General features: G+C 42.8%; 1 protein-coding gene and 1 long non-coding RNA gene across 4 annotated transcripts in view; one reads left to right on the plus strand and one right to left on the minus strand.

Moving 5' to 3' along the window:
• LOC137451244 (uncharacterized) overlaps window positions 1-27804 on the plus strand; it is a 252222-nt gene that overhangs the window by 58533 nt on the left and 165885 nt on the right. The window lies entirely within an intron of this gene.
• Window positions 1-27804, minus strand: part of LOC137451233 (fer-1-like protein 6) — a 70351-nt gene that overhangs the window by 9819 nt on the left and 32728 nt on the right. For all 3 annotated transcript variants that reach the window (XM_068158583.1, XM_068158582.1, XM_068158584.1), the window contains exons 14-34: window positions 25953-26073; window positions 23809-23909; window positions 23124-23214; window positions 22109-22228; window positions 20300-20452; window positions 18820-19006; window positions 18159-18283; window positions 15807-15941; window positions 14794-14943; window positions 13661-13771; window positions 12873-13034; window positions 11581-11764; window positions 10925-11100; window positions 9332-9454; window positions 9188-9227; window positions 6622-6737; window positions 5382-5513; window positions 4079-4204; window positions 3392-3519; window positions 2073-2243; window positions 826-986 (exon numbers count right to left, since the gene is read on the minus strand). In XM_068158583.1, coding sequence (XP_068014684.1) covers window positions 826-986; window positions 2073-2243; window positions 3392-3519; window positions 4079-4204; window positions 5382-5513; window positions 6622-6737; window positions 9188-9227; window positions 9332-9454; window positions 10925-11100; window positions 11581-11764; window positions 12873-13034; window positions 13661-13771; window positions 14794-14943; window positions 15807-15941; window positions 18159-18283; window positions 18820-19006; window positions 20300-20452; window positions 22109-22228; window positions 23124-23214; window positions 23809-23909; window positions 25953-26073 — 2813 coding nt within the window. The remainder of the gene's footprint in view (window positions 1-825; window positions 987-2072; window positions 2244-3391; window positions 3520-4078; window positions 4205-5381; window positions 5514-6621; window positions 6738-9187; window positions 9228-9331; window positions 9455-10924; window positions 11101-11580; window positions 11765-12872; window positions 13035-13660; window positions 13772-14793; window positions 14944-15806; window positions 15942-18158; window positions 18284-18819; window positions 19007-20299; window positions 20453-22108; window positions 22229-23123; window positions 23215-23808; window positions 23910-25952; window positions 26074-27804) is intronic.

Genomic DNA, 27804 nt, shown 5'->3' on the forward strand with positions numbered 1-27804 from the left:
GGGCCCCTCAGTTTAAGAAGGACATCGAGACACTTGAACGTGTCCAGAGAAGGGCAACAAGGCTGGGGAGAGGCCTTGAGCACAAGCCCTATGAGGAGAGGCTGAGGGAGCTGGGATTGTTTAGCCTGGAGAAGAGGAGGCTCAGGGGTGACCTCATTGCCCTCTACAACTACCTGAAGGGTGGTTGTAGCCAGGAAGGGGTTGGTCTCTTCTCCCAGGCAACCAGTACCAGAACAAGAGGACACAGTCTCAAGCTGTGCCAGGGGAGGTTTAGACTCGAGGTGAGGAGAAAGTTCTTCACCGAGCAAGTCATTCGTCATTGGAATGGGCTGCCCATGGAGGTGGTGGAGTCACCATCCCTGGAGGCGTTCAAGAGGAGATTGGATGTGGCACTTGGTGCCATGGTCTAGTCATGAGGTCTGTGTTGATAGGTTGGACTCAATGATCCTCGAGGTCTCTCCCAACCTCAGTTATACTGTGATACTGTGATACTGTTTATCTGTAAAACAATCATTTCACCACTACAAAAGCAGGTTTTTTTGTTCCCTCTTGAGCTAGTCCAAAGTATCCCCCCAACAGCTACCATGGGTATGTCAGATCATAAACAACAACTCTCTCATCCACCAGATTCTCTGCAATTAAGTTACAGCAATATCTAATATACAAACAATCTCCATCACCACAGTTATAAGAATATTTCAAAGCAGGGCCAGGTTCCAGCGAGCTTACTTTAGGGTGCAAAGAACAACAGGGCTCCAGCTACAGCTTGGGGAGGCTCTTGGTACAGTTACAATGCAGCTAAAGAGTGATGAACTACTTCATTACCATTCTCATCTTCTATGAAGACGGTCTGACCCTTGAAGACTTTAGTTCCTACTTGTATCTCCCCTGGCCGCATGAAGGGTCCACTTATCCTGTACTCCTTACACAGCTTAGTGAGGATCTCACTTGGCTTGGTTGCATCTCGCCACGCATTATATCCTTCTCTGCAAGGAGGGAACAGAGAGTGAAGAGGAATGGGTGAGGTTTTCCTTCATGAAAAGTCACTGGCAAATCAGGACTTGCCATGCAGAGATTTGCTTTGCAGTCAGTAGCTCTGACATCTGCTCAGTCAGACTTTTCCTTTGAATTGCACGAATTCTTACTTGAGACACTGCCTTCTCAGGTCCTCTTAAAACAAGAGAAGTTGAGGCAGCCTTCCCCACAGCTCAAAGTAGCCCAGGCATTGGCATGCTGCCCAAGAGGAAAGTGATCAGAGCTCATTCCCTGTTCTACCTAAAGGATTCAAGTCTATGTGTTTTGCCTCCATTTAAGGAAAATTTTACTGGGGCTCTCACATGCAGAGAAGTGGAGATTTTCTGGGATGTAAGGAAATAGCTCACACTGGAGACTGAGCTGGCAAGGTAAGTGTTAGAGTTTGGTCTGTGCTCCTGGATTGCTTTTTCTTCTTCTCTGCCCTTTGATTGTAGATAAAATAGAGAAACAATTACAGGAAAAGAATCTCAAACCCAAGTCTTTCAGGGTAGTGCCCCACTCCAGGGCACTGGAGTTGCTTTAGCTTTACTTTCTCTGCATTAATCAATCCTTGTAGACAGTGTCCTTGAAAGTGCAGCTGTATGATAGGAGCCAGAAGCTCAGCACCACTGCTCTATGGCACAGGCCATCCCAGCAAGCCCTCTCTGCTCCCATACCCCAGTCCCTCTGGCTTGCTGCAACCACTCCAACTGCAGCAGAATACTGGAGAGCAGAGCAGACCTCTGACATAACTCTTCTGACAGATTTCTTTTTCCACTTGCTCTTTATATCTCTTCTAAGGCAATTCATCAAGCATGTATGTTATACCCAGGCTGATTGTCATCTGAAATACTTCCTTACTATTTTAAAATAGCCACTTCCTACTGAGGTTGGCAGCTACCCAAATCCATTGCTAAGCTCTTTGGTGAATTTTAATTAAAATACTTCCTATGACACTTTTGTGCTGATGAAAACATAATGTTTAGCTACATCTGGAGTTTTTGCTTCAAGTCAAGTAGTTTACTGTGTGACCTGCTGCTGTCTGAAGAGGTACTTACATTTCATATTGACTTTGTAACCCACAGGTAGCTCGATGCCTGCTGTAGAAACGATTTTCCAAGTCAATTTTCGTCTCTCCAATGAGATCATCTGTTCCCACAAAGTCATGGTCGTAGATCAGCACTGTGAGCAAGGAATCCTTGGGGAATGTGGCTTGGATTTCAAATGATCTGCAGCAAAAATCAAGATCTATGTGCAGTCAAATCAGTTTTGAAATGCAAAAGACTAAGTTAATGAACAACACCTAGATGATATCTCTTCTAATATGCAGTGGGGTTGGGGTTTTTTTTTTGGCAGTGTTTTATGTTTCAGTGAAATGTCTGCAAATACTGGAAACAGAGTGGCTGGAAAAGTGTTTTCTTTCTCCTGCTTCCCCACTACCTCCTGTACAGTTCTAAGATTGTTCCTCCTGAACACCTCCAGTGATGGCGACTCCACCACCTCCCCAGGCAGCCCATTCCAATGGGCAATCACTCTCTCTGTGTAAAACTTCCTCCTGACCTCCAGCCTGAACCTACCCTGGTGCAGCCTGAGACTGTGTCCTCTTCTTCTGGTGCTGGCTGCCTGGGAGAAGAGACCAACCTCTGCCTGTCTACAACCTCCCTTCAGGTAGTTGTAGACAGCAATAAGGTCACCCCTGAGTCTCCTCTTCTCCAGGCTAAGCAACCCCAGCTCCCTCAGCCTCTCCTCATAAGGCTTGTGTTCCAACCCTTCACCAACTTTGTTGCCCTTCTCTGGACACACTCCAGCAAGTCAACATCTTTCCTAAACTGAGGGGCCCAGAACTGGACACAGTAGTTGAGGTGTGGCCTAACCAGTGCAGTGTACAGGGGCAGAATGACCTCCCTGCTCCTGCTGGCCCCAGCTTGGTGTCGTCAGCAAATTTACTGATGATGGACTCAAAGCCCCAAAATGTTGAGATCAATTTGACACTATATTCAATCTGAAATAGGTAACAAAGACTGTGAAATCACACTTTACTGTGCTGATACTCACTTTAAACTTAACTATTGCATTAATTCACACAGACAAGATGCTTTGTTGACTCATTTCCTCTCATGCATCATCCTGCAAAACCTCTCACATTTTGTGATGTGTTTTGACTGGTATGAAAATGGAATAATTTATAATGGAATAATATATAATCATATAGAGTGACATCAGTTTTCATTATTTTAACCAGTAGAATCACCAAAAAATCCAAACAGGCCCAAATCAGCATAGACCAAACACTTTTTCATAGTAAGAGTAATGACAATAGTGGTAGCAAGTGATAAAGAAGAAATTACCCCTGAATAAGAAAATAAGCCATACCAACCTTCCAAATATTGGGTTTAGCTGCTTGGGGATGTAGTTTTCCCTGTCTTTAATTTCTGTTTTGCCCAGTCTCAGCACAATGTAGGGATCTGACTTGCCATCTGGATCAGCTGGGCTGAGGTTAAATGCCTGTTAGGAAGAAAGATTGTGTCTCAAGAAGCTTGCTTAAGTTCAGCAAGGCCATGACACTTCTTGCCCAGTCCTGGGTGTTCTCGAAGTGCAGGGGCCACATGTGGTATAAAATATGGCATTCAGTTTTGTAGGGTATGGAGAAAAGATGATCTGGGGTAGAGGAGAGTTTGCAAGGGTAAAGCATATCTAAGTGTAGTCCCACCAGTAAGATGGAAAAAGAGATCAAAGAATCAGAATGATTTGTGCTGGAAGCGACCTGTAAGATCATCTAATTCCAATACCCTTGCTATGGGCAGAGGGCACCTTCTGCTAGACCAGGTTGCTCAAGGCCTAATCAGCCTGGCCTTGAACAGCTCCAGGGAGGGGGCATTCACAATCTCCCTGGGCAGCCTGTTTTAGTGTCTCACCCACATTGCAGTAAAGAATTTCTTTTTAATGTCTGGTCTAAATCTACTCTCCTCAAGTTAAGTCTATTCCCACTCATCCTATCACAAACAAACCAAAAAACCCAACAATCCAAGTTATTTCAATATTAAAAGAACATCTGTCTACTTACTGCCACAATATAAACCCTGATGAGGACTTTGACAGAGTGGTTTGGTGGTATCCCTTGCAGGATGTGGGGTTGCCCTCCATCCAGGAAGCTTCCATCCTCAGGACTTGGGTATATGCAGAAGGAGCCCTGGTAATACACTGTCTTTTATCTCCCTCGAAAATGGATCAAGCACAATAAAAACTCAACCCTTTGAATGCAAATGGAACATCATTCATGCAGCCTGTGCTGCAGCACATGCATGTACACAATGCATTCCAAGGGAACACACACTTCAGCACACTACACATCATGTTTTAAAATGTCTTTGCTTTATAACATGTTACTGTCATCACATTTAGCTGGCTGCAGGAAGGACTTGCAGGCTCTTAGCTCTCTGTTTCATGAAAGGACTAACACCTGCATGTGTTCTCAATCTACTTTTCTTAGAACTTTGAGTCTACAAATACTATTTTGCCCTTAACTGTGTATTTGCAGATTGATAATTCCACTGGGTTAGTTTCACAACAGCGTGATTGGACTCCCAACTGTATTTTGGCAGCCACCATACAACTCTCACACATCAATAATGACTCATGCCTGCTGAGTAGCCTGAAAGCGGCTAGCAAGTCGTTTGCACTGCAAACTAATTGGAGGTATCAATGAGTTTAAGCAATTCCTCTGAACTAGAAAGTGCTTGAAATCTTGAGGAGACTTGATAGGGTGCTTGGTTGTATGGTTTAGTGGGTTGGGTGGTGTTGGATGATAGGTTGGACACAATGATCTTGAAGGTCTCTTCCAACCTGGCCTGGCCTGGCCTGGCCTATTCTATTCTATTCTATTCTATTCTATTCTATTCTATTCTATTCTATTCTATTCTTCTATTATTCCTGCTTTGAACTACATTTTCAGATTGCCCAGTGGTGCCCTGGATCAGGCTGTGCAGTTGTTTCCATCTGAAGTAGCTGTAAGGACCTTCATTTAAATGACTGACGATTATATCTAAGGTGCTGTAACTGACAGTGAGATAATAAAGTTGCATTAGCAGAAGCTGGATTATATAATATATCTCTTTTTCCCTTCCTGTGATTTAAGTTTTTTTGGTAATACCTAGTTTCAAAACAAGAGTGAACACCTTGTGCTGGATGCTGCTTGCATCTAGCAAATGATGGGAAAGGAAAAACATGACTCTAGATCAAATAAAAAAAGATAATTCTATTTACAATAGCTGTCAATGTCTTTTTCTTTCATCTTTGGTATACCTGAAATACACATGAAAACACCAAGTCTGTAAGCTGTTGCCCACTTAATCAACATCAAAACTCACCTTAAATTTCCCTATTATTCTGTCTTCAGAGTCAATGTGGACTTCATCGTTAGATTTTCCTCTTAAGAGTTGGAAAGTTTTCACCCAGTCCTCAAAGTTATTAAATTCACTCTCCAAATCTCCTTCATAAATCTGTGAAAACAGGAGAATACTTACTGTTTATGATGCAGTGAATACATTTATAGCAACTTTTTTATCACAGGATGACTAGAAATCCATTCTGACTCAAAATACAGATTTTAATACAACCAAGGTTTTGCAAAAGTCCTCCAGGGACAAAACAAAAGTAATTCCCCACTTAAAACAGGAGCAATTTTGTCCTCAACCAAAGTCCTTCCCAGCTACTGCAACAGCAAGTTAATGCAGTAAGCAGGCATGGCTCTAGAATGGCCAGAACAAACTGGAGTGGGTAAAACCTAGTATAGATCTGCTGGGCTTTGTTTCTGTTTCCTCTCTGTAATGTGCTTTTGATGTTACATTCAGGGGTCAGAACGTGAAAGCAAACCAGACAGTAATAATAACAAAGTGCTGTGGGGACAGAGGTTTAGGATAGGTAAATTAACCACATAATTTTTAAGAGGAGGAGGTTTCCTTCCACACTCTCTCCTTGTAATTTATCACGTTATTCAGCGTGGAACAGGAGGCCCTAGGTTAGTGCTGTGGCTTAGAAAATGGAAACAGCAGTTTCAAATTCCCCTTTATTCAGCTACAACCTAATCCAAGCAGTCCTAATCTTTTCAAACCTCCTCATCTCTGCAGTCATTTTGCATGATCCATACAGCTTTCTTTGAATTCCTCCCATGGCTACCCAAACAAATCTAATGTGAGCTGAACATCACCTCCTTATCGTGAGGGATGCACTGGCAATTGCAGCAATGCTTTCCATGCTGATTTTTAAGCCATTCTTAATAGGCTGTAATATTCCCAATGTGACATTTGGAATTTCCAAATTCAGGGTTTTACAGGAGAACAAAACTGGTTTTTCACTGGAGTCTCTCTAGGTGTGTCTATACTGCTCAATTTAAGAGCTAAGGCAAAGCAAGTCACATCTGCCCTAAAAGACCCTGGTTTCTTCTGGGCCCCTTGTGCTGATGTGCACCATTGTTATAATTTTCTGTGGTTTACTCATTTTAAAGTGTGTGAATTAAGACTATGAAAGGTTTGCTAAACTCAGCTGCTGATGTCAAGCCTTGTGGGGAGTGACTAACAGCCTTACTCCTCAGCTTTACTTCTCTCTTACCTGCAGCGTTGCTAGGTTTGGAGTTTCTTTCTGTTTCCTTTTCAATGTTTTATCCTTCTTCTTTTTGTCTGGCTCCTCTTCTATTAGCAATGCAATGTGGTCAGAAATCTGCTTCCCTGCAGAGATTTCATGACATCATGCAGATTTTTGTGAGGAAAGCATGTAAGATGCTTCAGATGAGGATGCAAAATACATTTTAGAGCCTCCCTATCTCCTCCATTCATTCTTCTACTGCCAAAAACAGAATCCTTTCTCTTTCCACCTCTCATTCCAGGAAGAAAGGTAGCATCTTATCCACTCTGGGGCTAAGAGTCTTTGTGATGAGCTTGGTGTGATTGTGCCCTGTAGCACTGCTTTCCTGCTGGCCATGGCCAGGAACACCCTTTTTCTCCCTTGCTGACTTCTCCCAGATGCAATCTAACAGATCCTAACAACTTTCCTGTACAATCTAAGGCTTATTTAAAACTGGAAGCCATCTATTACTTAGGCTGATTGGTACTTCAGATATCAGATGATCCAAATCCTTGCATGCTCAAAAGTATCACAAAATAGTGTGCATCTCATCTTGTGAAAGCCTAGGAATATGAGAAATGGAATGAGGTATCTGACTAACTTCAAGCCAGACCCCAAAGGCTGGTAGAAGACTTCCCAAGAAAAAGACAATGAACCCTCAAAAATGGTACTGACATAGAATCATAGAATCATTTAGGTTGGAAAAGACCTCAAAGATCATCAAGTCCAACCTGTCACCCAAAACCTCATGACTACTAAACCATGGCATCAAGTGCCACATCCAATCCCCTCTTGAACACCTCCAGGAACTCAACCACCTCCCTGGGCAGCACATTCCAAGGGCTAACAACTGTCTCTGTGAAGAGCTTTCTTCTCTCCCCCTTCTCCAAGCTGGCAACATGATTCAGTTTGGCTGAAATCTGGATTTGGAGTTCACTGACATTGTTTTTGAGTAGTTTATGTGTGTTTGATAGCGCTAAATATCTAGAAGTATATATGTGTGTGTGTATTATATCAGTGCTGCCCTGTATGTATGTTTTACACAGAGAGAGTGATTGCCCATTGGGATGGGCTGCCCAGGGAGGTGGTGGAGTCACCATCGCTGGAGGTGTTCAAGAGGAGACTTGACAGGGTGCTTGGTTGCATGGTTTAGTTGGTTGGGTGGTGTTGGATGATAGGTTGGACACGATGATCTTGAAGGTCTCTTCCGGTCTGGTCTGGTCTATTCTATTCTATTCTATTCTATTCTATTCTATTCTATTCTATTCTATTCTATTCTATTCTATTCTATCTATTCTATTCATCAAAGGTGAAAACACAAACCAAAAAAATATCAGAAAAGAATTTACAGGACCTGAAGTCATCACTCAAAACCAATGTGCCACAACTGGCTGACTACCATGTGGGTGGATGTCACAATGTCAAGTAAATTTCTGATTGTAAATGAACACCACACCTTTCTAGGAGCTTTCAATCTTTCTTCACATGGACAAGTGAGTGTCACTCAGAGACTGATCTCACCTCATCTCTCAGCAGCCCTGATGGTCACTGAAACACTGTTAGCTGCTCTTTACAGAATGATATTGTCTGACATTTAGGTCATGTCTGCTATCCAGAGCAATCTCAACATCTTTAGAATAGAAATCATGTTGATCACTGGTGAAGTGCAGTCAGATTTGGCATGGAAAGATGGTATAGCTTCATTCCAAATACCAGCTCTGTGTTTGGGTTATTTTTTCCCCCAGTCTAATCAAGCAGTCACATTTGTAAAAACAAAACAACCAAACAAAACCCCAACAAAAACAATAACAGAAAACCCCAATAACATAATGCAATTTCTAGAACTCTGATAGTGGGAAGAGTTCTTCACAGAGAGAGTTGTTAGCTGGTGGAATGTGCTGCCCAGAGAGGTGGTGGAGTCACCATCCCTGGAGGTGTTCAAGAGGGAATTGGACGTGGCACTTGGTGCCATGGTTTAGTAGTCATGAGGGCTTGGGTGACAGGTTGGACTTGATGATCTTTGTGGTCTCTTCCAACCTTATTGATTCTATGATTCTGTGACCTGTAAGCCATGGAGTATACATGTACAGAAACATATATACATACACACAGAGCCTATTTATGGCCACTTCTTTTAGGTTCTTGTGCAAAAAAATTTCTCCTGGAAACAAAGCTTTTCAGCTATGGAAGTAATAGTCCTGACTGTGGAGTCTCCCAGGAGAAGCTGTTCCTACGTCATTGATTGGAAATGGATTGAAAATTGAGACAAGATTCTTGTTCTGAACCTGTAACAAATGTAACCTAAGATTAGGATAATCTCCACTTTCTACCATTTAGGACTTTGACCTTGCAAATCTTTGTGCATTGGATTTGACAAGACAGGAAACTCGTGTTAACCCAACACTGACTGGGAAGTTTTCACCTGCTCACCATCTGATGAGTTGTAGAGGAAAGTATACTGGCTGTTACCAGACAGTAACTGCTGACAGTAAAACTGTAGAGAAGTACAATATTATAGTACAAAACTATCTTTAAAAGCAAATCATTTACTTACCATCTTCAGGTTTTCCCTCACTGGAAAAAATGCCTTTTGCCTTTCAAAGGAAACAGATGATGAACAAGTGTATCATTACAAATGTTAATCTGCTTTTACAGCATTTCTCAGCTGTGAGAGTTTTGGCCTCACAGGGTGATTTACCTTTTGCATTTTGAGCACAGAAGCATAGTATTTTGACCACCAGTCAATAACATTCTCAGCTGATTCATCTGCAATTGTTCTTTTTCTCCTCCTTGTTGACCGTCGGATGGATTTTTTCATATCCTACCAAAGCGTGGGGAAAACAATTAGCTCTAGACCTTCTTTAAAGCTAATTACTTGACTCATAACATCAAGCATGAACAAAGAAAAGTTCAGCCTCTTAAGAGCTAAATAAAATGTAGCATGTCTTTGCTTGCTATTCCAAGACAATCCATCACGACCATCACATACTGATGATGCCAAAACTTTGAACATTTGAGACTCTACCACAGGGGCAAACCATGCTATAGGCAAATCTACATAGAGAAATAAGGAATGATGTTTTAAAGGATAAGGACATTCAGATACCAATTGATTTAACCTAATTAAATCTGCAAGTATTTTAAGAACTCCTATTGCTACTTTATTTTACTGCCTGTTGGGAGAAGAAGGAATCCCAACAGTCACTGCAGTTTAGCTGCTCTCTTCTTACAGGAAGCTGAATTCTGATCCCAAAGATCACCCCCGGCAAATCTTACTGATTTAATTTCTGCCTAAAGACTGACTCTTGTTAAATGGAGTGTTTCATTCTACACTGTTACAGAGCTGTCAGGTTGGCAGGGGGAGCTGGAGCAAAGTCAAATAATTGGAAATAGCAGATCAATAAGCAGGAATGATGATTACTTCAACACAAATGGTTAAATTACAAGGTTCCATTTAGGACTCATATTATGTTCTGCTGTCATACATTAAAGTTGTTTGGCACCAGATGAAAGGTCCAGACAGGAGTGCACATCTAGGGAACAAGACATTTCTGCAGATTCTTTGACCTCTTCATTATGAAAGATGTTGGAAACCTCTGATCACTGAAACTTCAAGTGTTAAAGGAGCATGCTTTATCTAGCTGCAGAAGCAGCTTCTGAAATGCAACTCAGTCCTGTGCCCTCTGCTTTTGTTGTTAATAAAAGAATGATTGTGATAAGAGAAACTACAGAGAGAGGAGGAGCATGTGCTTATGAACAGATAATAATGTGTACACTCTAGAGAGTACTGTACTGTAAACACCATGCTCACCAGAACTGCCTTTGTCTACTGCAGTTCCCTATCTTCCATCACAGGCTGACACCACTTTTATACTTTGACAGGAAGATCTTTTGTAAAAAGAGTCTCTGCTTCACATTTGTGCAGCATGGCTTTCACCCCTGCCTAAATGCCATGGATGCAGAAACATTCACAGTGGGAGTTTTTCAATAGAGTAGATCAAGATTTGCAATTAAGTAAAGGCAGGAAAAGTAAAAACCCTGCTACTCCTAGTGCTTGTCCATAGAGAGACACAAAAAAGAGAAAGGAAGTGTCTGGTAATGGAAGTAATGAAACTTTGTGGGACCAAAACTGCATTGTTAACTACTTCTCCCAAGGGCCAGCAAGACAGCATGGGTTTTAACATCCATACCTCTCTAATCCTGAGTTAAGCAAGAGATTAGCACTTTATAAGGAAAGGCTAAAGTCTGCACGACTGTCACAAAGTTGGACGGCAGCTTCAGCTATACCCACCTTCTGTTTTCCTTGTTCAGGAGCAGAATGCTCTGGTTCAGAGGCAGGAAGCGTTGCAAGAGATGGATCTAGCTCTACCACTGTACATTTACCCTGCTCCACCTCAGCATAGACGTGATCAGCTAAAAACGGTTCTTCTTGAGGTAGCTCAGCAGGCTGGGAGGGCTCAGGTGAAGCTGAAATTGAACCTTTGCAAGTTAGGTAAGATTTTGCCAGAAATGCTATCATCACAATATAGTTTAGTCTTGAGAAGAGAAGACTGAGAGGGGATCTCATCAATGTGTATAGATATTTGAGGGGTGGGTGTCAAGTGGATGGAGCCAATCTCTTCTTGATGGTGTGCACTAAATAAGAAATAACAGGTTCAAACCTGAACATAAAAGATTTCACCTCAACATGAGGAGAAACTTCTTTACAGTGAGGGTGATGCAGCACTGGAACAGGCTGCCTAAAGAGGTTGTGGAGTCTCCTTCTCTGGAGACTTTCAAAACCCACCTGGATGGGTTCCTATGTGGGCTACTGTAAGGGATCCTGCTTTGGCAGGGATGTTGTACTTGATGTCTTGAGATCCCTTCCAACCTCTAATGTCTAGTATTGAGCCTCTGAGTCAGTCCTTTGTCCAGTTGGGACATTTGGGATTGGGATTGGACATTTACCTTCTTCAATTTCTACAATGTCTAGTCTCCTAGGTGTTTCTTGAGGACCCCAATGTGTTTTAGATAGGTATTGCTTAAGGCAATTGATGGTATGAGTTCCAACAAGCGTACTCCTCCCAAATGCTCTCCAGTCGACCACACAGATGGTCAGTGGTGGATGCAGGAGTTCATTTTCTGGCAGTTCCTAGTGGAGCAGGACAGAGAGAGTCATAAGTATTGCTAAAGAATATAGAACACATATAGAATATTTGCCATACACAGCAATGAGGCTTTTACTCTTGTCCTCTTCTTCCTCAGCTACTGACATACTCAAAATGCAGAATGCATACAACATAGGCAATACAGCTCTGGCCACAGTTTTCTGCAAAGTCTGGAGGAAGATTTGTCTTTAAGAACACAGAGTGGACAATACAGACTGTGTTACTTGGCTAAGACTCATGCTGTCATGTGCAAACATCTCCTCTTAGAATAAAGTGAGAGAATCAGGAATGCTCAGAAATAATGAACGCTGTGCTGGGAGTTGTGAGTCTTAATGCCACAGCTGCTTTGTTGAAGGCTATTAGCCCCACCAGCCTCAGTTTGTCCAACCATGAGATGTGGACACTGGGTGGATACATGCCTTATAGAATGAATAAGCAAAGAGAAAAGAGCTCTTTAGACATGCGATACACAAAAGAATCTAAACCACAGCAACTTGTATTTCAGTATACAAGTTAGTATTTTGTTATCCTTTTGCTTTAGAGGGAAATTTCTCTCTTGATGGTAGCAACTAGAGCAATTCAAGCAGATTATTGCTTTTGGCTACTGATCTTTGTCCACTTGAAAGGATCAGCTCTTGTAACCCAGCCAATGAGCAATAACTGAATTTCCAGTCCATATCAGCAAGCATTGAAGAAGAAATGAAACAAACCAACCCCAAAGCAAAACAAAACAAAACAAAAAATCAAACACTGAGCAGTACCCTGCAAAATGGGAAAGGAGGAGGAAGTAGTACTAAAAATACCCCTGTTGTCTGCCAACAAGTTCCAAACTGTCAGCAAAAATCTGATTGCAACACATTTCTTTGCCTGCTTGGGAAGTAACATGAGGAACATCATCCTTGTTTGTGATACCGTGGCAGCAAAAGTCTTCAAAGCATTTTGAAATCAGTAACTGTTGCATGAGAACTGCTATCCCTTTAAGATTCAATTGAGACACAGAGGAAATTATTTGACAAGAAAGGAACAAAGCTAGCAATGATCACCTTGCCTAACCAGAGAATGGACAGGTAAGGAGCAGCATGCTCTACGCACCACTTCAAACCAGTCTGCAAGGCTACTGAAATTGGGATTTTTCTTATAGCTCTGGATGACAGAGGATTTCACTCCTTTCCCTGCACACTCAATGAGAACCTGGGGTCGATCCACAGAGAGGAGCTGGACTTTCTTCAACTCCCGAACACCCCAGAACAGGACCTGTGGTGGGCAGAAAGAAATATTGGTGTCCTGTGGAGTCTCCTCAGTCTGGCAGAATCCACTGCTGGGATCCCATTACTTCATATCCTTTTGGGAAAGCAGGACTACCAACAAACAAACAAAGAAATCAATCTGATATCCAATGACCTTCAGGATTAATGGTGGAAACTTCAGTTAATGCCTTCAGAAATTAATAACAACCAGTTGTGAGTTACTGTCAATGGCATGTCATAATAACCATGTTTGCAAAGTTCTCTTTTCAGCAAGACAAGGGGACTATTCATCTGAATGTCAGGGCCTTGGCTTGTTTAAAGTATCAGAGCTCTCCACCTCCTGCAGACACTTTCCTGGGCTGCACAGTGCACAGGTCCCTCCGTCACACTCTGCAACGGGAGCGGTGCCTTCCCAGCAGGTCAGGACTGAGACGTAGCCCTTGCTGGCCTTATGCCTTGCATGCCCAGCCTCAGAAAAGCAATTTGATCAGAGTTTACCACATTCTGGGGGGGAATTTGTATGCTATTTTCACATGATTCCTATTGATTAGGATTTTAAAATCAACATCCTGTGACACTTAAGAGAACAAACCAAGGTGAGATTTGGAAATGAAAATATTCTAAACAACTCACTTCTACTCTGTATTTGCTTAGAACGGGTCGGATGTTAGCTGGGACTGGGAAAATCTGCCCAACATCTGGTGGATCCAGTGGGGGAAGTCTGTCTGGATCTGCCTCAGGGATCTGAAAAATTAAGCAGTCATAAATAGGCTTTTATTTTTTTTCAGAATAGAACCAGTGTCAGAAGCATCTGTGAACAGCACATCGAACACATCAATTCAATGCAGTTTTACAAGACACATTTCAGAGCAGACAGGTCGTGCTGCAAGAGGAATGTGACCTGGATTGCCTGCTGGGATGCTAAAGCATTTGGTAGGAAGATTAGTGAAGAGATTTTGTTTATGACCTTTGGGGAGGGGAGGGAGGGGGGAAGGCTTGTTTGTCTTAGCAGGACATAGTCTGCCCTAAAGTCACACATGTACTGAAGCATGGTAATTCTATTTACTGCAAATGGAAAGCATGGTAATTCTGCTTAGCCAAAATCCTGAGCAAAACTGCTTAGCAGACTTTAACAAGAAAATTTGGTATCTGATTCTAGCTAAAAGAGGCTGCTGAGCAGTCAGCACACAGCAGCTAAGCCAGACAGACATAATGCACTTCAGCCATTACTGAGCAGCAGTCCTGCATTACTGCACGCTGCTACCATCTGAGGACTCGCAAAGCACAGCTCCGTCATTAGGGCTGGGTCTTCTCTGTGCCGCTACTAAAATCTTGCAGCAGGTGGCACTTATGTTCTTTCTGTGTGACTGCACATAAGCCTGCCCAGTGTTCAAGACTTAATTTGGGCTCACACAGCTGTCCTGTGCCAGGTGGGTGGGAGAAGATTGTACTCCAGCGCAGCTCTGAGGTTTGATGATCTCTTTGCCTCTTGCTGTGCTTCAGGCTGTACTGCCTGTTTGGTTCTCCTTACGTGGGAAAGCTCCCTGACTTCATTGCTCGATCCCTCCCTATTTTTCAAGTGTATTTATGACCTTCTCAGTCCTTGTAGGGCAGGTGTGCAGCCTGGCCTGATTTAGCAAATTTCTACGTGAAAGAGTTGAAGCTATCACTCCCGTTAATTCAAGAGGCTGATGGGTTTTGATGCCACCACTGCTTTTGTGAGCCCAGAGTGTAAAAGTGTAAAGGTCAAGAAAAATGTAATTTACCTCCAGAAGTTCAAATGTAGCAAGAAGGTCTCCTCCTGAAAGGTTGCCACAATGCACTGGGTGGTAAGAAAGTTTAGGTGGTTCATAGTTTTGATCAGCAAGTCTCACCACAGGGACAGCCACTGTAGACCCAATATATTCTGCTTTACCCTAAATAAAGAATACCAATGTCAAATGCATTTGAATTTCACAGCTGTTGTAGATACCAAGATGAAGCACAGTTTAGTATTGGGGGGGGGGGGGGAACTCTGCTGAAAGAAAAAGTAAAATGCAAAGCAGCCTTGAACATGGAAGAGCTGAGTAGTACCTCTTCAAAGCATCTAAAGTTTCTGAGCTCTGTATACAATCAATGAGACTGCCAGAGTTTGCATAGTCAGAGATAAATTTGTCTCCCCAGACAATATTTACAGTTGTGTGCAGGGGAGGTTGGGACAACATGATTCTGATTTCTCTAAGCCAGTCCATGGGAGTAAGATTCACCACAGCTTTTCAAGGACATAGACTGTCTCAGAGATGTTTTCAGTTGTTAAACTGCAACGCACTCTAACACTGAGCTCCATTCAGCAAGGTTATCCATTTAATGCCTATTCAGTGACACAGCTCTACTTTTGCACTGACAGTAGCATGTTATTGCTCTCTACAACTACCTGAAGGGAGGTTGTAGCCAGGTGGGGGTTGGTCTCTTCTCCCAGGCAACCAGCAGCAGAATGAGAGGACACAGTCTTAAACTGCGCCAGGGGAAGTTCAGGCTCAAGGGGAGGAGAAAGTTCTTCACAGAGAGAGTTGTTAGCCATTGGAATGTGCTGCCCAGGGAGGTGGTGGAGTCACCATCCCTGGAGGTGTTCAAGAGGGATTGGACATGGCACTTGGTGCCATGGTTTAGTTAGTCATGAGGTGTTGGGTGACAGGTTGGACTTGATAATCTTTGAGGTCTTTTTCAACCCTATTGATTCTACAGTGCTATGATTCTATGTAACAGCCCTGTGTGTTACTAAGAAGGATTTATGGTTTACCACTGCATCGTCATCATACAGCTCAATGACAATCTGTGGTGGGATCTGAGCAATCTCTTCTCTGTCACCATGAAGCACAATGCTGTTGAAGAGCAGCGTCTGGTTCCAGGTGGGGGATAACGTCTGAGAAATGATCTGATGAAAGAGAGGAAATGTTTAATGATCTATGAACTGCTTGGTTGAGAATCCTTCTGCAAAAAGTGCTTATGTACTAGTGACATCCTTTCCCATAGCCTGAACAATTCCTTGTCTGAGACATCACATTCCTGAGCAACTATTTCCAGCCAGAAGATGACGTTTCTTTCACCTTGAGGCTGGTATCTCCAGTTTCTCCCTTTCCCTGTTTGGCTCACAGAACCCCCACAGGACAGGGGAGACAGGCTCTTCTCACTTGCTCCCTGTGACAGGACAAGGAGCAATGGATATAAGCTGCAGCACAGGAGGTTCAATCTCAACACAAGGGGGAACTTCTTTACTGTAAGAGTCACAGAGCACTGGAACAGGCTGCCCAGAGAGGTTGTGGAGTCTCCTTCTCTGGAGAATTTCAAGGCCCATCTGGATGTGTTCCTCTGTGACCTGAGCTAGAGTGTATGTCCTGCTCTGGCAGAGGGGTTGTACTTGATGATATCTTTGGGTCACTTCCAACCCCTGACATCCTGTGATCCCTCACAAGCATTTCAATACCTGACACCAGTTAGGTAAGCAAAGCTCAGTGTTACATTTAGAGGAAAACTGCTGGTTTAGGAAAGCAATCACATCTCCAAGGCGATTAAAACAAAACCAATGCCCTAAACCCAGCTCAGTCTTCACTGCTTTCTCAGAGTGTAGTTTTTCAATCTTGTTTTTGCTTCAGTAGAGTGTAACATAACATTTCATTTAAGGAAACAAAAAACAAGAAGGCTATTTTAATAATTACTCATAATAATAGCTTTTAACTGTAATTTGGCTTATGTAGATGCTCACAGCACTTCATCATAGACACTGTTTTAACTATCTTAGCAGGATATATACTTAATAGAGATAATGTTTAAAGAGGAAAAACATGCCAACTGTTTGACTCACAACCTACTATCATCCTTTTGAATGGGAATAAGGCTCTTGACTGCAGTTTACTGGCACTTGGCTGACAGCCTTCTGGAACCGTGCAGGTGATTGGCTGAAATATTTTACCCAGGCAGTGAATAGACTTAGCACTTCTGTGCCTATAAAAGCTTATTTTCCCAGGGCCTAATTCTGCTTTCCTGGATCTGGCTCAGCTAAGCACAAAACTATTGGCTTCATTCACCAACTTCTATTAGAACTTAAACTCAACATTACAGGAAAATATTCATTGATGTTCTTGAGGGAAAGCATCACAAACTGGCACCTACACTTAGAGCAATGAGAATTTTTTTTTGCTTCTTGCTCCCTTCAGCACATTTCTTCATTAAAAAAAGAAGAAGAAAGGAAAGAAAGCAGCTGTCAAAGGAATTTTAGCATTAATTAAATTAACCCAGTGTTCTGTGGAGTTTTTTCAGGGAGGAATTAGATACTTTTTCTGAAGTAAGAACATACTTGACCCAGCAAATTCTGGTCGTGCCACAGATTTCAGAGCTCCCAGACCCATTTTAATTGCATGGTAGATGTAGAGGGCTCAGGACCTCTCAAAGTCAGCCTTCATGTTCCATGAATAACTATCCTCCTGCTCATTTGCCAGGGCTGTACTCCAACCCTTCCTTATGGAGCTCTGTAGAAGTTCCCCCTTCCCTCTAGAGGCTTCACCAGCAGACTATTTGCCACCTGGAGATGCCTGAGGGAGATGCGAAACCACTTCCTGCGGCCACAGTTTTTCAGCATTTTAGTGGTGCACAAAGTCTCACACCTCTTCATTTTTGGCTCATTTCACTTTTTCCACTGTAAAACCAGCAGTGAACTTTGCCTAATTGTATTGTACAGAGCCACACCACTCACATGTCTACAGAAACCACATAAAGGTCGTCACTCTTTGCACAGGTCTTGCACACACTGACCAGAGACCCAAGGTGGGGGGAGTTCACCCTCATACTGAGCAATGACAACTGCCAACAATGAAAACAGGTAGAAAATGATGTAGAGAAGGAGAATTCACTTGTTACAAAGTCCTAGTACTCACAGAGAATATGACATCTGAGCTAACATAAGCCAGTCCTTCTGCACATCACATTCAGAGTATCAGGTTAGACCTAAACTTTTGCCCTGCTTGCAGTGGACTGCAAAAGTTGCTCTCTAACAGCAAGCATCTTAACTTTTCCTGCTAGGATTCTTTCTCAAAACCAAGGTTTTTCCTTTCCATGGTTTAATTGGAAATTTACTGAAGGAAACTTTGGGCCTTACCTTTGTGGTCTGGCAGCGTGATGTGAAAGAAACTTTTGCGAAAGGATCAGAAAGTCCAGAGCTGTCCGCTGCAATGAGCCCCCTGGCCTGGTACATGTGGGCTCTCAGCTGGAAGAGGTGTGGGGCTGTGTCAATGCAAAGAAAACAGTACTGTCAGCTTCATGGAAATGATACAGCACATAGCAAGGAAGGGAAGGTTCATCTCCTGCTGTCCGACAGGAGGAACTGCGACTAGCGCTAACTAAAGCAGGGCCCGAGGCTCTCAGTAGTTGTGTAAAACTTCTGTATTCACTTAAAATCAATGTCCAATCTAAGCCACCACTGCAAGGTTGTTAACTGCCAGTTTTTGTCTCCCATAACTACTTTACCAACTGGGTGTTCAACACAGAGGCTCCATCAGGAGAACTAAAAGATACTGCTTCATTACAAGTTGGCATACCCATGGGACAGGGAACAGAAATCAAAGTGAACTGGTCCTTTCTTTCCTTGACATCTGCAAGTGGCAGCACTGATGACTGGGCATCAAAACTAGCTTTTTCTGATGAAAAAATACTAAGCTTTGCCCAGGCACTTAAACAGAGATTGTGCTACCCTCTAAATTAGAGCTCCTAGGGCCATGTCTCTCTTTAATTGCTAATATAGAAAAGAACCAGTGCCTTACTTTTATACAGCAGGCAGGCAGATGAGGGCACCACACTGGGCCCTGAGCTGGTGTTAGGTGGTAATTCAGTCTCATATCCTATGGGCAAATTCTCCATAATGCTGTGAGCATAGCTGGCAGGTCCAAGCCATAGGAACACATCCACCTTTGCCTGCACTGTCCAGCCCAGTGGGCGCTTGCCTGGTAACTGAAGGGAAAAAAATCCACCCATCATCAATAAGCACAAGAAAGAGAGATGGCTGGATGCTGAGTTCTACCAAGTCTGACTAAAATGAAGGAGCATTTACTGAGTTGATATACTGATCAATGGCAATTCTCAGCAATGAGTGGCCCTGAGATCCATTTTGCACAAGGAACATCTGTGATTCTTATAGAACAATGAGTAGTTTGCTCAGTTGAGAGTCTATGTAAAATGGCCAAACTGCCTAATACACAGCTGCATGCACAGTGCTAGCTGATACCCTACTATTCCCAGACACCAGCCTGTTTTCCATTCCATGCCATTTCTAGTCTCCAATATTTTGTCTTGTGTATTGCTAAAAGTATTACTCAGACAGCATATTCCAGTATAAAGCATTACTTGTCTTGGCACACATTACTATTAAACAGTTCCTCTCCCTTCCCACTTCCTCTAACTCTGCTATGCTCAGTGTTTAGTGTTATCTGTTCCTAAGGTAATTCTTGATATTGAAGGGACTGGAAAGTTAATTATGGTATTATTTTGTCCATGCAGCAGATAGTCCTGTGCTTAGTAAGTACCTATGGCAACTATCAGGAACTTAGATCTTTTTATCTGCTTTGAGCTGTGCTTTATGGGAGTGAAAACCCAGTGAAATGTCATTATAGGAAGGTATTATTGTCTTTTGTGTTTGGTCATTTTCTGATGGCATAGTAACAATTGCATGGTATAATATTCCACTGCCAGGTACTACTAGTCACACTGTAGGAGTATATCCACTAAGCCTTTCTTTCACAAGGAATATATCCACTAAGCCTTTCTTTCACAAGGAATACTTCCACAGTAATATTTTGGACATGGCACAAACCTAGGCACATAGCAAGCATAAATAATTCTGTATACATAGGTTTCCTTGCTGAGTCAGTGTGTGCTGATCTTTTACCACTGTGTGCTGATCTCTTCCCAGCCTCCTCCCTGACTTATACATCCTGCATTCTGCTGGTTTTGCCACCAAAGAGGCTCTACCTCTGCTGGTTGTCTTTGCAGCTATAGATAAAAAGTGATATATTCTTTCCATAACAAGTAATGAAAGAATTAATTACTTACACCAAAAGCTTGGCAATGATACAGTGCTTAAAGAAGGACAAGCATAAAATGGAAGAAGCAAATATTAATAGTTGGCAGATGCAAACATGTCCACATATTTAGTATGTTACATAGATCAGCCTGTAAAATACAATAGCTGGAAGAAATGTGACTGCTGAACGCTCCCTAGGCATTACCTGATTGCCCCAGACTTACTTTCAGGAAATGGGTTTTAATCTTCGCACAGTCCTTGCCTCTCTGCTCTATTGCTGGGGAATAGAGTATGGTTTTTGCTGGGATTCTTGCATATGCAACTCTCTTGTTGCTGCTGAGCATCCAGATGAACACATCAGGCACCGTATTCTGTGGCTGTTAAATGATGAGGAATAATGAATTAAAATTTGGGAGGGGGTTTCTTTGAAATACCACCATCATTTTTTGTTAAAACACTTTCCACCAAGAGCTGATTCCCTCACAGCTCTTTTGGAGTGGCAGATGTACTCCTGGACTAACATCAACAGTACCAGCAAACCAGAAAAGACCAGGGCCAGACTCAAGCACCAGCATAGGATCACCTGTTGCATTTGTGAGGATGCTTCATGGCATCACCTTTCCCTGTCCCACATAACAGTTCCTCAAGCAAGGTGTAGTTTGAATCAGAGACCAGCCTAGGGGCTGTTCCCAGGAAGCACTGTCAGCAAGGTTATTCTGGTCTCTAGTGGGAAGGAAGAGAATTTGGGCATAGATTGAAAACCATGCCAGGCTGTGCCACTTGCACTCTGAGACAGTGAACAGCCATGCCCTTGGCTAGTTTTCTAGCACAGACAGCTCTCAGAGGCACAGCACTCCACTGGCTGCATTTTGGCCTGAACAAGTATGTCCATTCTTCTGTTACATTCAGGCTCAAGAGCATGTCTAAGCAATGTCTGCACTGTGAAGTATAGTATAGAGAGCCCTGAGCTCGTACAGTCCAAATCACTACCTCCATTCACATGGAGACATGAATTCAGATCAGAAAGCAGGCTCTCTGCAAACCACTGGGGTACATAGGGGATGACTTTATTTACCAAAAGAATAAAAACAATGACAAAACCCCCACAAACAAACAAACCTACCCACAAAATACCTCTCTGTACTGCACCCTCTCCATACCACATGGCCCAGTGTTTCCTACCCACTTCTGTTAGCTCCATTTAACATCAGCCAAGACTGGGTCCAGATATCCATTAACTGAGCTGCTGCTGTTGGGGTTCTTTAGCATAGAGAAGACTGAGGGGAGGATCTCACCAATGCTTCAAGGGTGGGTGTCAGGAGGATGCGACAAGTCTTTATTCAGTGGCACCCAGTCACAGGACAAGAGGTAATGGGCACAAACTTGAACATCACAGTATCACCAAGGTTGGAAGAAACCATCATCGAGTCTAACCTGTCACCATAGACCTCATGACTATGGCACCAAGTGCCACGTCCAATCCCCTCTTGAACGCCTCCAGGGATGGTGACTCCACCACCTCCCTGGGCAGCACATTCCAATGGCTATCAACTCTCTCTGTGAAGAACTTTCTCCTCCCCTCGAGCCTAAACTTCCCCTGGTGCAGCTTGAGACTGTGTCCTTTTGTTCTGGTGCTGGTTGCCTGGGAGAAGAGTCCTCACCTTGAGCCTAAAATCTCTCCTCATGTTTACATGGAACTTCCTATGCCTCAACGTCCAGCCACAATAAGAAGTTCCACTAAACATGAAGAGAAACTACTTTGAGGGTGGCAGAGCACTCTAACAGTCTGTTTGGAGAGGTTGTGGAGTCTCCATGTCTAGAGTCACTCAAAACTCACCTGGACCTGGACCTGCTCACGGCAGGGGGGGTTGGAACTAGATGATCCTTGAGGTCCCTTCCAGCCCTGACAATTCTATGATATCCAAAGGAGAACTCTTTAGGTAACCAGGCTAGGGGCTGTTATTCATATGGGATTATGAAAATCAGACTCAAGGCCTGGATTTGACATTTATCTACGTTTCTGTGTGGATTACCTCATCAACCAGGAATCGAAGTTTATCCACGAAGCTCTGAGTCTCGCGCATCATCTCATCCAACGGCATCTTTTTCTTCTGCTGCTGAATGATTCCCTTGGCATCACTGGACATTGCTTCCTGCAGTCAGGAAAGACAGCATGTGTTTTTTATGCATTATCAAGTAGCTTAAACTGGGCACAGAAGATAAAAGTAGCCTTTTGTTCAAGTTGAACAGAGAAGATTGAAACATCTGGTTCAAGGTGACAGCTACCTACTTTGCCACAACGGAAAACTACCAAGTCTTTGAAGCTGAGTATCACAAAATGTAAATGTTCCCCGTGTTCTCTTTGTTTGTATGTATGCTGCATGTATGGATGTCCCAAGAGACATGTGATTGCCACCTAGAATCATCATGCCTTGGTCCTGATACAGGCCACAACAAAATTCTGTGGCCTGTACACAGTAAATAAAGCTACTAAACCTTAAGATGACCTCTACCCAGTTTGGTTTCTTCTCACAGGTACTCTCAAGGAGATGACTGGGTTTGGGACTATTTGGGAATATCAAATGCTGGACTTTAATGGTCTTGAAGTTCAGCCTCACCACAGTAATTAAATGCCTAACAGCAATGTTATTTTGTTGTGTTTTTCCACTAAACTCAGGATCATTCCATTTTCCATACATGGAAAAGAAAAATCATATCATTGGATGTTCAACCTGGTGCCACGGTTTAGTAGCCATGAGGTCTTGGGTGACAGGTTGGACTTTGAGGTCTTTTCCAACCTTATTGATTCTATGATTATTATAATGTCTTATTCATATTAAACATAAACATATCCTGGATTATTTTAGGGTACCTTATAACCCTTTAATAAGCACAGTGGGGTTTATTAAAAGAGGTGCTCCTGGATACAATATTCATATTAATTACAAAGCATTAGAGTATGGTGAAATCAAATAGAAATTAAAACACAACCAGCATGCTTTCAGTCAACATCATTGTATCAATGCTTAAAGGAAAAACCACACATACCAGCTCTTGTTTGAACAGCATGAGTCTCTTTTTGTCCAAAGCAGTGTAGTTCAACCCTTTGGGCTTCTTTTCAGTCATGGTAATGAATGCCCTAGGGCACAAGAAGAGTAGGTCCTTTAAATGTGTTACTTTTCAAATGTGAGCTGCTAAAACACATTGGAATGAAATGTTCTCTCCTGAGGGAGTATGGGGAGCAGAAGACAGAGAGGCTGAAATTCTCTGAAATAAATATTAACTCTGCACCACATTTCAGAGCAACAGGGTTAATAGCTAGAAATTAAGGTTCATATCTGCTTTAAGCCAAATCATGTCATCTGAGCCCACTGAGTGATTTAGCCCAGCATGTGCAATAGTTTATCTTAACCTTGTCCTTTTTGACAGTATGTCTCTCACACACTTTATTAAATCCTACTTATCCTATCTATCTTCTATTGTCAAAGTCCAGAAAACCAAAATAATATGGCAATTATTGATCCAGGGTCAATACTGAATACAGAAAATCACAATAAAATAGTTTCTCTGTATAAATAGAAACTGCTTTTATAGCAGAATAAATAAAAGATCCCATTTCTAAGTAAATTTCCTGCCTTTATTTCCCTTTTTCCTTCAATTTCCTCGTCAAGATTCACATTTGTGGCCAACATATAAGGTTGATTTTCTGTATGCTTCTGCTCAATGTAGTTACCTGCATTGATTGATAAAATCCTTCAGAGCCATCCTCATTTTCTCCTCAGATGCAGCCTCTGAAACTTTGATCAAGTCCTTCACTTGCTCTAATAATTCTTCCTATGTAAAACATATAAAAATTCCTTAAGAAAATGAGGGCACTTTGTCATTCTGTATGACAACCAAGAATGAGAGAAGCAACCTTTTATCTTGACAGAACAGGAGCTTTGATATATATCACTAGACTTGAAGAATGCTGAGAGAAGACTCCAGCATTATGATTTATTTTGACCTTTCCACAGTCTCTCCCATTGCCAGTCCAAGCCACTACTGCTTGGAGCAGCTTTGTTTTCTTACTTCTTTGGTGAAGATCAGTCAGTGGGAAACATTCTCCACTAGATAGGAGTTCTCTTTGGCTCTGCTTCCAGCCCTGCTGCTTAAATTTAGCAAGTTGCTGGAGTTAGCTTCTTACACTTTAGTGGGCACCTGAACCCATGCACAAGGTTAACCACAACACCTACTGCTACCATGGGAAAATGGAGTCTCATAAACTAAAAAAAAAAAACAACAAAAGGCTGGATTTCCAGCAAGGTCTGTGGGTGTTCAGGTACAAACATTTCTCTACATAGAAATATTCAGAGGTTTAAGTTCCAAATGCCTGAGATTGAAATGTTGGCCCATATGCTGCTGTCTTACGATCTTGCATGGATATGACTTCAGGGTTGTTGCACATGAGGTATATAATAATAAATGAGGAATGAATCAGACTCTTCATGGGAGTGCTCCAAATTAAAATATTTCATGGAATCATGGAATCAATAAGGTTGGAAATTACCTCAAAGATCATCAAGTCCAACCTGTCACTACAGACCTCATGACTAACTAAACCATGGCACAAAGTGCCACGTCCAATCCTCTCTTGAGCCCGTCCAGGGATGGTGACTCCACCACCTCCCTGGGCAGCACATTCCAATGGCTAACAACTCTCTCGGTGAAGAACTTTCTCCTCACCTCCAGCCTAAACTTCCCCTGGTGCAGCTTGAGACTGTGTCCTCTTGTTCTGGTGCTGGTTGCCTGGGAGGAGAGACCAATCTTCTCCTGGCTACAACCTCCGTTCAGGTAGTTGTAGACAGCAACAAGGTCCACCCTGAGCCTCCTCTTCTCCAGGCTAAACAATCCCAGCTCCCTCAGCCTCTCCTCATAGGGCTTGTGTTCAAGGCCTCTCCCCAATCTCATTGCCCTTCTCTGGACACGTTCAAGTGTCTCAATGTCCTTCTTAAACTGAGGGGCACAGAACTGGACTCAGTACTCAAGATGTAGCCTGAGTACAGGGGCACAATGACTTCCCTGCTCCTGCTGGCCACACTATTTCTGATGCAGGACAGGATGCCATTGGCTTTCTTGGCCACCTGGGCACATTGCTGGCTCATGTTCAGACAGCTGTCAACCAGTACCCAGTACTGCTCGCCAGCCACTCTGGCCCCAGCCTGTAGCACTGCATGGGGCTGTTGTGGCCAAAGTGCAGCACCCGGCACTTGGACTTGTTAAATGCCATCCTGTTGGACTCTGCCCATCTGTCCAGCCAGTCAAGGTCCCTCTGCAGAGCCCTTCTACCCTCTGACACTACCCTTCTACCTTTTAACATTAGAAGTCACCTTTTAAAAACACCTGATTACTGCTTTCTTGAGTCTGTTGATAGTCAACTTTAAACAAGTGTATAGAAAAACACTCTGCCTAGGGCAGCACACCGGGTGCCCAGGAAACAATATGCCACTTTGTTTTTATCAATGCTTTTAGGAAAACTGTAAACAAAAATGTGCCATTTAAAGTGTTCAGCATAAACACAGGTTAAACCACGTGGTCTGGACAAGATGGTATCAGAGGAAGAGCCATAGTAAACAGTTCTTCTTCACCTTACATTTTAATTGTTTGACTGTCCTTACAAAGAATAAAATGGTTCTGAGAAGAGAAGAATTGTGGACAGGAAGACTTGATTAGGTCTAAGTGATATAGGGGGGAGAAAAAAGCAGGAGCCCATATTAACTACTGTTTCACAGAATGAATGCAGGTGGAGGAAATGTTGAAGGCCTGTTTTGAGAAACATAATTTCTCCCTGCCAACCTCTGCTGAATACATAAGCCTGGGAGGATGGTTGCCACTTACCAGGTGATCTGCCATTTTCTCAAGGGTGTTGGAAGAGTACAGACGAAAAGTCTGGTCCCCCCAGTAGCTCTTGACACAGATACAGGGCTTCCTCTCGTCATAGGGCAGGTATTGGTAGTTCCTGCAAAATCAAGTATGGAGAAGATCATTAAGGTGAGAGGGGAGCTCATGGGAAGTGTGGGAAAGAAAAATCTTGATCCTCTCTCACAGCACAGAAACTGAAGACATGACAGGATGCCATGCTCACATGTTCTAATCAGTAACATCACTTGTGCTACCTGTGAGACCTAAGCAAAGTGGCATGCAGATAAGCTCTGAAGTATTGTTAAGGGTGGGAAGCAGCAAGGAATGACTGAAATCTGATCACCTCTTTGAGAGCAATGGCTCCACACACTGCAGAGCAGGAGATGTATGGCAGACTCACCACCACATTACCTTAACAAGATGCTTCTCTTCAGAAGGGATAGCTAGTGGAGATTGACATTCCTTGGCAGAGGCTTATCTGCAGAACCCTGCTTAGTAAAAGTCACTCATAACTCTATGATGCATCTGCTGCTCTCTCATTTCTCACTTTTTATCTTAGGTCCAAGTTGCCATGATGACTCTTTTTGTAATGCTGCTTCCTTTGGGTGTTCAGCTGTATTAACATAAACTGCTTTATGTTTCAGGAATGGCTCTAACCCAGTGCCAGCTCTGCAGCTGAGAGGAGCCTACACCAGAGAGCTGTGTATACTTGTGTCATGGTTTAACCACAGCTAGCAACTAAACACAACCAATTGCTCCTGGAGTGATGGGGGAGAGGATTGGAAGAGTAAAACTAGTAGGTTGAAACAAAACCAGTTTAACAGGTAAAGCAAAATTTGTGTGCATAAGCAAAGCAAAACAAAGAATTCATTCACTACATCCCCTCAGCAGGCAGGTGTTCAGCCATCTCCAGGAAAGCAGGGCTCCATCCCCCTTAATATTTACTTAGGAAGACAAAATGCTGTCACTTTGAACATCCCTCCCTTCCTTCCTCCTCCACAGCTTCATATTGGTGAGCATGGCATTCATGTTATTGAACAGAACATCAACCCAAGAGCTGACACATCCATGAGTTATCAACATTAATTTTGGTGGTTTCATAAGAGGGAACAAACAATTCAACTGTCTCCTAATGCCAGAGCATCTTAACCTGAAATTCCTAGAGATTGTGAGTCTTTAATGGGATTTACCTAGAAAACAATATAGCCATGAAATAGCTTGCACAGAAGGCTGAGTTTTCATGTCTCCATGAGAATTTGGGGATGTCACTTTTTCAGTGTTATCTTGTCCTTGCGATGCATGTTTACCACAATGCAGAAAAGCCCTAGTAATTTCATGGTGGCTGTGTTGGAAGTCTTGTTGCTCTGCTTGCTCCTTTAATTAATTAGTGGGTTTAATCTCCAAAATGGAGATTGTTTTCTATTGTTCATTTATGATTCTGAAGTGCAGAGTTTACTTAAAATATTGGATATCCCATAAGTACTGATTAGAATAGAATAGAGTAGAGTAGAATAGAATAGAATAGAATAGAATAGAATAGAATAGAATAGAATAGAATAGAATAGAATAGAAGTAGAATAAACCAGGTTGGAAGAGACCTTCAAGATCATCGTGTCCAACCTATCATCCAACACCACCTAATCAAATAACCCATGGCACCAAGCACCCTATCAAGTCTTCTTCTGAACACCTCCAATGATGGTAACCCCACCACCTCCCCAGGCAGCCCATTCCAGTGGGCAATCACTCTCTCTGTGTAGAATTTCTTCCTAACCTCCAGCCTAAACCTCCCCTGGTGCAGCCTGAGACTGTGCCCTCTTGTTCTGGT

This window comes from Melanerpes formicivorus, unplaced genomic scaffold, assembly GCF_026170545.1.
Source record: "Melanerpes formicivorus ecotype bairdi unplaced genomic scaffold, bMelFor1.0.p_v2 SCAF_40, whole genome shotgun sequence".
Taxonomy (NCBI): domain Eukaryota; kingdom Metazoa; phylum Chordata; class Aves; order Piciformes; family Picidae; genus Melanerpes; species Melanerpes formicivorus.